We start from the raw sequence: 10,137 nt of genomic DNA on the forward strand, positions 1-10,137 counted from the left end.
GGACCTTCATTGGTCATCTAATAGACGTCTACTGGAAGGTGTTAATCTCCATGACAAACGTATAATGGACGTCCATTAGAAGTTTTGTTTCTATGTGGGTGGCATACATTATTTATTGTAAATGGAAATGGCCTATGAAAGAAAATGTTCTAATAAAAGTAATTAATGTAATTACTTGCTCCAACGTATAAAAGTATTTACCCATTATTCGTCAACACTGCGAATTTTTCAATGTCACACCGACTTTGCACTAACACACGTACAAAAATCCTGTGATTGGTCAGAATAAAAACATGTCGGATGCGCAGTACGGATCGGCGCGAACGTGAAACAAAAGAGCGAGTGCCACTACTGGTTATACTGTGGTGAAAAGGCAGCTTCAGGGCGACGTCCCATGGAGCGGAATACGCGGAAGCGGAATCAGCGGATCGCCAATCACAAGACCGTTTCGACGGAATTTTTGAAAGGGCTCTATCAGAATAATCTTGCGATTGGCGATCCGCTGATTCCGCTTCCGCGTATTCCGCTCCATGGGACTCCACCCTTAGAAGATGCGGACAACTCCACTCACAGAACGCTGGGTCTATATATGGCTTTGTTTACACCGTAAAATTATTTGATACGTGAACCAAAATGATGCGTACCAAATGTTAAATCCGACTGCGTTTACACCATGTGTATTAAGTGTGCAAAAAAGTACATTAAGGTTAGGTTTGATACAGAAACGTATTATATTTAATTTGGTTGGAAAATCGGTGATCCTTAGATTGCGATGGATTCGGAAAATATTATCAGTTGTTTATTTACAAGCTTAATTAGTCGGACTTTTAAAAATAAGTCAAGATTTTCGAAGAAAACCTCATCTCACCTAACCGTAACGTTCCTTCGATAATTATTATTTAATGCGCTACAGTTTACATCGACACAAAATTACTTGATACGCATACTAAATTGGTACGATACTCCTTTTGCAACCGTATCGTACCAGCTATCCAGCAGGAAAAATAGCATCGTCTGCAGCGGGCTTTAGTGCTACCTGGGATATGTCTATGGAAGTCACTAGAACTCATTTGCCGCTGGTTTCTAGCGTCCATGAAATTGCACCTTAAAGGTCCCATTTCATTGACGCTACGATTTAGCGTCAAATATAGTCACGTGACAAATATAGTGACTAGGGCTGCGTTCAGAAACGTCACCCGAATGCACCGGTGTATCATTTTATCCTTGTTTAACATACGGTGAGCAACAAGGATAGAATAATACGCTGGCGTACTCGGGTGGTGTTTCTGAACGCAGTCCTTGCGACACCCAGTCACACCACGGCACACTGAAAAGTTGAGACGGTCTCAACTTTTCCCCTCCTTCGTCGAGAAGTCACTAGAGAACTCATTTGACGCTGGTTTCTAGCGTCAATGAAATTGCACCTTAATGATACTTTGGACCACTCGGATGGTGTTTCTGAACGCGCCCCAGAATAAGCTCTGCCCCTACCAATAGCAACCTTGGTATATGACCAAACGATCGCCAAAAATCACCTCATGTTTACTACCGCGACCTCCCTTTCGCGTGTTCCTTTTTATTTCCTACTTTTTTATCAATAACAACAAACCGATAGAGTCGAATTAATTTTAATTAGCTTGAATCAACGAGACAAACTCCGACAATCTTCGATCTCTTTTAGCAGTGTATTCCCACGAATATATCCGCACGCCCTTTGCCGTTCGCCACCGAGCGCGAGACACACGACTCGCGAATCCGATTGCGTTCTGTGACTGCTAAGCAAAAATGGGATCGTTGACGAGTAGGCAGAATGCTGGCGTCGAGGAGGTTCATATCCCTTCGAACCACGCGTTATATAAATACCCTCCACGATCCGGTATTTGATTTATTTCAGTTGTGCAAAGCACTCGTGCTATATTTACAAGATAATGCATGACTTTCCCTTTGGCACTCATCAACGCGCTGATTACTCCCGACAGGATCCTACTTTGGCAGTCATTTCATAATGGGCGGCGAACGATTCGATACGCCCCAGCCGGAGGCGTACCTCTTTGGAGAAAATGCAGATTTGAATTTCCTAGGCAGCCGACCAACTTCTGTAAGATAAAATCGGTGCTTTCCGCTTACCGACGCAAGTTGACACAACATCATTTTGTCCTTTGTTCGCTGAATGTTGGCGAAAAAAAGACCGACTAACGCTTGCGTCGACTCGCGTTGCTAAACGGAAAGCACCAGGTGTTACAATTGTTCTTTCTATGTTTATAAAATTTTCATACATGAGGGGGCCCTTTAAATGTAGACGCATATATACTGGATTGTTCAACTTTTATTTGTTCTTTGCTGTAACACAGCAGTTGATCGCGTTTCGTCCTCGTTGCAGTTTCCGTATCCTCCGCCACAAGCCAACGACGCTACAAAGACGTTAAAGAGTTTGGTGAACATACGCAAGGAGTCATTGAGACTGGTTCGTAACATGGACCAAACGTCGACGTCCTCGCATTACCATGTCAAGCATTACGGCGACGGCGACATCGACAAGAAGCCCAATCGCTTTAACATTGAATTTGTGTTCGACTGCGACGTGAGATGCGCGATAACGATTTATTACTTTTGTACGGAGGAGTTTTCGACGAAGGAAGTCGGGTATGTACAACGGTATGTAAGGGATGTCACTGAACAGAAGACGCTTGATGAACGAATTGTTTTCCTTCTGTCAAATCCAGATACGTATCGCGGGATTCGTCAATGAACTCCGAAACATATCATTATAAGAAAGGAGCGAACCAATTATTCTCGCAGACGTCACACATATTTGATCCATCGTTGTATACCGAGGAGGATCTGCTGTACAATCCAGATAAACAAGTACTCGCGACACGCAGACACACACAGTGCCAGCCAAAGAAGCCCGCGCTAATCATATAGGAAATTGGATCTTGGTTAAATTGGCTAGTTTTTACATATGTTGTAGCTTATGACCTGCTGAACAAAAAATGTAATGGGCTCAAACTTAAGTAATGGCTAGTTACTGGGCTACAACCAGTCAAACATGGAAAATTTGGGCTCCGCGGGTCTTGTTTGGAAATTGTTTGAAAGGGAGACATAAGACAATGCCATTAATTTGACCTTGGATAATTTGAAGGTCACATGAAGGTCAATTTCAATTTCTTAAATGGACACCCCCATTTTTCATTGCACATTTTTATGTCAAGAGTTTTTCAAAGACACTATATAGTGAAATATAGTCTTATTTCGAACCAAACAAATATATATATCGAACCAAGCAACTTTTGTCTGAAACAGTTTTTCCTAATATGCTTCAAAGTATTTCCAAAGACCCGCGGAGCCCAAATTTTCTGTTTGACTGACTATAGCCCAGTAACTAGCCATTATTTAAGTTTGAGCTCATTATATTTTTTGTTCAGCAGGCCATAAGCTACAATGTGAAAACTAGCCAATTTAACCGAGATCCAATTTCCTATATGATTAGTGCGGGCTTCTTTGTATCACCTTTCGATTTTTTCAGCTACACGGAAAGAATTTTCTCTTAAAATTATGTAATTGTGGGACAACATAGCGTTTTGAAGAATTTTATGACTTTTTGGAAACTTCACCATACATTCTACTACTAAATTGTCCATAACTATTTTAAAGACTACACCTTGTTACCTGCGTATGGCTCGCATTGCCTGCCCTCTACTGGTTTTTGTATTTTGAGAGCCTAGATTTACTGGATTTTGTATAATTACTAGTAAAATGTCTGGTAAAATTTCAAGCATCCACAAAATTCTTCTAAATGTTATGTCTCACGATTACACGATTTTTCAGGATAAACTTTAGGAACAAAATTTCTCCGTGTAGTTTTACTAGATATTTGGAAAATTGTGGTGTATTTTATCAAATTTCACGATCCTTTTGTGTACAAGATGTACCTGTTATCAGGTGTCTACTGTAAAAGTCTTGGGCACGTTCGATGCACTTTGACGAAAGTTACCCTCTGGAAACCTAAGGGTGATATAATTTTGGCCGGTACTGCGTAATCCTTAATAAGATGAAACCTTCAAGCAGAATAAAACACTTTTTTTTTATCTGTAGATTATCCCAATAGCTATACAGTGTGTAGCGGAGGAAGGATCGGACGAAATAAAACAATCTCATACAACTATAGCTGTGGTAGAGAAACATTCTGATGGAACCTATGTGTTAAAAGCGCTTAAACAGAAGCTGTACGTGGACGGCCTCTACTACTTGGTGCAGGAGATATATGGAATTGAGAACAAGAATACCGAAAACGCAAAGGTATAAAGAATGTACGGTGATATTGAATAGCTTATTCTATGTAGGTACGCGCTTCCAGATCAAGTTGTAACCAGTATCTTCCCTCACTTTTCGTGAAATTTAGCGATTCTACTCTAGACGTTTCTACATTGGGATCTTTGTGCGTGGATAAAATATTATTTTTTTATCTTTGCACGTTGGATAAGAAGGGATAAAAATCTCACTTGTTCTGTTTCGACTTTATTTTGCTCGCGTAAAAAATTGAAAATACTCTCACCGAGTTTCACGAAGGCCGAACAATCTCGGAGTTTCAGTTTTACTTTCTTTCCTCGTACAGCAACAAGGCAGCGACGAGGACACCGAGGACAACGGCTCCGAGTGCGTTATTTGCATGAGCGAGGTACGCGACACGTTGATCTTGCCGTGCAGGCACTTGTGCCTGTGCAACTCCTGCGCCGACTCGTTGCGATATCAAGCGAACAATTGTCCGATATGTCGCGCGCCATTCAGGGCGCTCTTGCAAATTAAAGCTCTTCAGAAAGCTACTGGGACAATTATATCCAATCCACCGTTGCCAGAGGTGAGAGTAGTCGGACGATAGATTACTTGAGTGTTTTGCTATTTTTGACTACTTCAAATATACATGCAGTACCGGCCAAAATTATATTGTTTTTCGATTTTTTTTAGCATAACTAGTCTTAAGGCCTGCGTCTTAAGCCTTTGACAAAGTTCTAGCATTATGGACACAGGCCTTTAAAGTACACGAATGAATAATTCGAAAATCATGGTGTATTTTGTCTAATTTTATTACCGTTTATGTACAAGATGCACCTGTTGTCAGGTGCCTACTGTAAAATTTTGAGCACGTTCGATACACTTTGACGAAAGCTATGCTTAAAAATAAAAAAGATGACATAATTTTGGCGGTACTGTACATTTCACAATAGTTTTCGAGATAACTCAGTATGTTCTTTATTTATTGTGGTTACTAAGCATCGTCCAATACACTTTGCAATTATTATTCCAGGAAAGCTGCGAGAATATCCCGCCGGGCTACGAGGCGGTGTCTCTGATAGAAGCCTTAAATGGACCTTACACTCCGCGAACTGCCATTATCGCGCCGGAATCGCCGGATACTCCCGATACAGATACGGCAAGTGCCATTCAAGCCGCGGAAACTTTAAATCGGTTTGCATCGTAATCATGTGTATCTTTACGATCATTTATGTAATATATGCGAATAGAGTAACGTACGTGAAAACTATGTCTATTTACAGCTCGGCCGAACGTACCCCGATCTCGAAACACACATCCGCTAAAGAAACTGACATACCGGCCAGATCTAGCAGTACCACTTGCCCAACTCCAGAATTTCGTATGTCCGTGTTGTTAGCCAGAGACGAGCACTCGGGTTCGCAAAAAGAGCTGCATAACAGGTCCCCGGCTATGCGTACCAAATCGGTACATTCGCGCGATAAATCTGGCTTAAGGACGCGCGACACCTTGAGATTAGTCAACGAGAAACAACCAGCTTCTTTATACGAGGTGTGTTATTTTATGCATCAAGGGAATACGTCGTAGTCTATTTTAATCCCAAAATTTTTTATATTGTAGAACAAAGAACGAAGAGAATTTTAAAAAAACGATGGTTTTGTACACGGAGAGAATTTTTGCTTAAAATTTATCTGAAAATTATCGTCGAACAATACGGCATTTTGAAAAATTTTATGAGAATCTTTTGATACTTTATTATACATTTTGTAGTAAAATGTAGGAAAAAATTTTGTAATTATGCATAAAAGGAGCCTTCCCTCCAATTTCGTTTATTTTTTAGTATGTTGGGGGGGGGGTCTTCCCAAATAATTTCATATATGTATATATGTATATATGAGTTGAACTCAAATAATTTCGGAGATATAAGCTAAAAAAGGATGAAAATAATGAATACAAAAATAAGCATTTGATAAGTTTTAAACCCATGTAGAACCTCGCTTTGCATTAAAAAGTATATGTGTGGAGGCAGTATGTTCCGCCCCCTCCCCTGCGGGGGGGCTGCACTACTAAAAAACTAACTATACTCACACGTACACATAGGTGTGGGTTGAATCTCGCTTCACGTATAAAGTTAGGATACCATTTACAACTCGCCACGCGAAGTGAGATTCAACCTACACCTATGTGTAGGTGTGGATATAGTTAGTTTTGTAGTAGTGGAGCGGAACATATTGCCTCCACACATATACTTTTTAATGCAAATCAGATAGTTGGAGATCGTATAATTGTCTGAATGATTGTAAGTTTAACATCTTAAAGTAAATCATAAGATTAATTTCATCGATCCCGATAGCGGTGCTCGCACACAAAACATCGAGCGTGCCTGGCGAGACACACGTGCTAATATTCCTCGCTACGGAACACATGAAAAACATTATGTAGGATACCTTGCTGAATTTCTGTTTCGTCGTAAATGTAACTTTGATACACGTATTACTGCATTTTTCGACGCACTGGCTGAAATCTTTCCAATTCCTAATGATAATGTTGAATAAATTGTTATCAAATGCTTATTTTTGTATTTATTATTTTTATCCTTATCGGCCTTCATTTACGGACAATATAAAAATTGCGTTTATTAGGGATATTAAATATATTGTTATATTTTCAAAGGGACAAGGCCAGGACGAAGACAGCGAAGCAGAAAAGTTGTCGCCGTTACTAGACGCAGCGACGAGTACCGAAGCTTTGGACGTGCATTCCCGCAGAATATGTGACATTGACATGGACGACGAGATTCAAACTACAGGGAACGAAAATGACGTAGACGTTACCTGTCATTCGCACTAGAAAGCGGTCTTAATATATCTTTGTACTGTGTTCCGTCTTATTTCATTAGGTATCGTTTACAAAATATTTTATTTTGTACTGAATTTCTCTGACGAGTTTAATGCGGGTGCTTTCCATTTACGTGACGAGGGAGAGAAAGTGAAGGAGAACGACGGACTGACACAGTGGAAGAGATGTTAGCTCAAAACAATGGGCGTAATGGAGTGCAATAAATGAAAGTCATAATTTGTGTGAATAGAAATGTAGAGATTATATGATTATATTGTAGATATACATATGTATAGTCGTAGTCAGAAAGTTGTCCAATGTTTTATGATAAATTTCGGAAGTACAGTCTGTCATACGAGAGATTATAAGCCTTTGCTCATGAATGTGTGCAGCGACGCTTTATTGGAGCAAAGGAATGATATATATATCTGTGCAATGATACACACGAATATTCCGAAAACTTATTGTAAAACGTCGGACGACCTTTCTGACCATGACCGTACACGCGTGCGCGCAACTACACTACAGTATATATATAGTATTTATTTTTATAAAACAAAACATTTGTGTATACTTTAACGGATAGGAGTTATTAAGTTTAGGAGATTCCTCTTATTTCTCAATCTATTATAGAGCTCGCTCGAGTCTTGTGAAAACAGAAGAGTTGAATTGCGTCGCTAAATGGAAAGCCCCTGATAGCATAGAATGTTTTATTCTGCAAAATAACTAATATAAACAAGATACAATTGCATCTCTTGCGAATCTTTATACCTATTAGAATCTCGAATAAGACGCGTATGTACAATTTGTCAAATTGTAGACTGGGACAGTACTTTGTAAGAGAGGAAACGTTATGTGTCACATTTTTTTTAGAACAGTAAGATGTAATTATCAAATTCGTTTACATGCTAATTGACATTAGATAATAAAGTGCTTCCATTTGGCGTTTATCAATTTTACTAATTTTAGAAGGTTATTAAAATATAGACAGAGTAGTGAATCTTACATGTGATATACATAAATTTCAAATTGATTATTGAACTTGTTAACTTAAAATTTCTTCGATATATCTAATTTCATTTTTTTTTTCTATAAAGCCATACCAATAAAGAATGTTAAAAGTGTAGTAAAATTATTCTTGTTCCTAGTCCAAATCAAGAGATAGGAAATAATTCTGACGACTCCCTATCCTTTTCCATCTTATTATTTAAAAAGAGATAATCAATTAACCTTCGGTTAGCAGCTAACCGACGTTTGTGAAACCGCAGCTTAGACTATTTTAGGGCGTTTTAAGAAATTGTATACTCTGCCTTTTTTTCTGATTATTCATTTTATTCAATTCAATGTCCAAAATCTTCAATGCTTATTTAAGCCGCAGCAAGTACCTTCCTGAACTTCTTCCATTCTTCGAGCGGTCCATGCTCAGGCAGATACTTGACATTGCAGCCGTCCGGGGCAAGGCGGCCCGCCACTTTCAGTTCCTCATACTCTGTACGATCGTACTTCGTGAAGCCCCACTTCTTCGACACATAAATCTTTTGGCGACCAGGAAACTTGAACTTAGCACGTCGCAGAGCTTCAATGACGGCCGCCTTGTGTCGGTCAGAAGAACGCACGCTCATAATGGGTTGACCAATGTGTACCCTAGCCACAGTGCCTTGCGGCTTACCAAAGGCACCTCTCATTCCAGTTTGAAGCCTACAAACAAAATAATATTACAGAAACTTATCGGACAATAATTAGGGATAGTTTGTCCAACTGTACAGGATAGGAAATAAAGTTACATGACAAAATTCAGTGCGGCAAAATCTCTAGAAATGAAACAAGTTTTATCTTGTCACACAAAGTTGCAATACCTATCGGCTCCAGCACACGACAACATTTTGTTGATGCGAATAACATGGAACGGGTGGAGTCTCATACGAATATGAAACTGATCTTTTCCAGCATTTTTCACCATGTACTTGTTAGCACAAATACGTCCGGCTTCTAGAGCCTCAGAGCTAAGCTGCTCGTACTCATCGGACACCAAGTGAACGCATAATGGAAAGTCCTCGACAGACGCCTTCTTCTTTCCAAGATCAAAAATGCGGATCTTTGGGTCTGGCACACCGCGACAGAATCTGGATTTTGGATACGGCTTGTTTTTACAGTACCGGTAACTACAAAAAAAGAAACAATTCTTAAAATGCATATTTACATTACAACATAACGGACGCAATTACAATGAAACTTTAATGTCACAATGTTGCGCAAAATAAGGTAATTGCAAATCTTTATCTGAAATACGTACGTCGTAAAAAGACCCAACCTCACAACACATAAAAAATGACACATGGAGCATCACGTTAATAATTCTCGTATAAAAATAACATGCGGTTTTTAGTAAATAGAAAAAGATGTCACAAATTGATGGAGTAAATATAATTTGTAGGAACAAATTAAAAATCTCATTACGTACCATCTTGCTGGTCGGCGTCCCATTTTAACCTACAATTTAAATGAAATGTGCATCAAGAAAAGCTAGAAATACATGAATTAACGTATTCAGAATAGTTCCAAGAAATACAGAATGCGAGGGAATATTTAATATATATTACGATGACGAGAAATAACAACGGATAAAGAAATTATATCTCACCGACCCACGATGGAGCTAACCACCATGCAAGCAAGGAAAAGGAAGAACGAATACAGAGATGCGTTTCTACCAACGGTCTAGAGACCCTAGAAGACAGAGACTGGACAACTTGGGACTTCACGTGATTGGTGCACGTGACTTGTGTCCACAAAATGGCGCCGCCCAATAGGAAGTCTTGCTGATTCAGCGCGAACAAGTAGACAATTTGAAATTCGCTCACTCTCCGAGTATACAATTTAAATTTACTATCACTACGAAGTAATGATATATAACTACTATGTAATAATAATCTTCTGATAAATGTATATATCGTATAAATAAAGTATATGTGTATTCGCGACGCTTGCGACGCAATGTCCACGATGCTAGAACTTGGTCCAAGTTTT

The 10,137-nt window shown here is 39.3% G+C and overlaps 2 protein-coding genes across 4 annotated transcripts; one reads left to right on the plus strand and one right to left on the minus strand.

Moving 5' to 3' along the window:
• Positions 1–1,480: 1,480 nt before the first annotated feature.
• On the plus strand, positions 1,481–8,060 carry LOC105557721 (RING finger protein 157). Of its 2 annotated transcripts, XM_012005036.1 has the most exons (10): positions 1,489–1,505; positions 1,682–1,876; positions 1,980–2,098; positions 2,381–2,643; positions 2,724–2,865; positions 4,096–4,299; positions 4,616–4,858; positions 5,306–5,466; positions 5,556–5,823; positions 6,946–8,060. In XM_012005036.1, exons 2-10 carry the CDS (start codon positions 1,786–1,788, stop codon positions 7,120–7,122), a joined length of 1,668 nt encoding a protein of 555 aa, XP_011860426.1. In that variant the 5' UTR covers positions 1,489–1,505; positions 1,682–1,785; the 3' UTR covers positions 7,123–8,060. The 2 variants fall into 2 exon arrangements, with proteins under 2 accessions (XP_011860425.1, XP_011860426.1); XM_012005035.1 differs by having other exon boundaries at positions 1,481–1,876.
• A 361-nt stretch (positions 8,061–8,421) lies between these two features.
• On the minus strand, positions 8,422–9,823 carry LOC105557722 (60S ribosomal protein L10). Of its 2 annotated transcripts, none has more exons than XM_012005037.1 (4): positions 9,752–9,823; positions 9,572–9,600; positions 8,967–9,272; positions 8,422–8,808 (listed from the first exon to the last, which is right to left on the minus strand). In XM_012005037.1, exons 2-4 carry the CDS (start codon positions 9,592–9,594, stop codon positions 8,478–8,480), a joined length of 660 nt encoding a protein of 219 aa, XP_011860427.1. In that variant the 5' UTR covers positions 9,595–9,600; positions 9,752–9,823; the 3' UTR covers positions 8,422–8,477. The 2 variants fall into 2 exon arrangements, with proteins under 2 accessions (XP_011860427.1, XP_011860428.1); XM_012005038.1 differs by having other exon boundaries at positions 9,756–9,814.
• Positions 9,824–10,137: the final 314 nt, after the last annotated feature.

The sequence above is a fragment of the Vollenhovia emeryi genome, unplaced genomic scaffold (genome assembly GCF_000949405.1).
Source record: "Vollenhovia emeryi isolate VEMERY1.0 unplaced genomic scaffold, V.emery_V1.0 DF939427.1, whole genome shotgun sequence".
NCBI classification, from domain to species: domain Eukaryota; kingdom Metazoa; phylum Arthropoda; class Insecta; order Hymenoptera; family Formicidae; genus Vollenhovia; species Vollenhovia emeryi.

Coding starts and splice junctions, on each gene's coding strand:
- LOC105557721 (XM_012005035.1), top strand. CDS start 1,786: ATGGGATCGTTGACGAGTAGGCAGAATGCTGGCGTCGAGGAGGTTCAT. Junction 1,877..1,979: donor TAAATACCCTCCACGATCCG/GTATTTGATTTA, acceptor TACTCCCGACAG/GATCCTACTTTGGCAGTCAT. Junction 2,866..4,095: donor TGTACAATCCAGATAAACAA/GTACTCGCGACA, acceptor TTTTATCTGTAG/ATTATCCCAATAGCTATACA.
- LOC105557722 (XM_012005037.1), bottom strand. CDS start 9,594: ATGGGACGCCGACCAGCAAGATG. Junction 9,273..9,571: donor GGACGCCGACCAGCAAGATG/GTACGTAATGAG, acceptor CTTTTTTTGTAG/TTACCGGTACTGTAAAAACA. Junction 8,809..8,966: donor TCGTGTGCTGGAGCCGATAG/GTATTGCAACTT, acceptor TTTTGTTTGTAG/GCTTCAAACTGGAATGAGAG.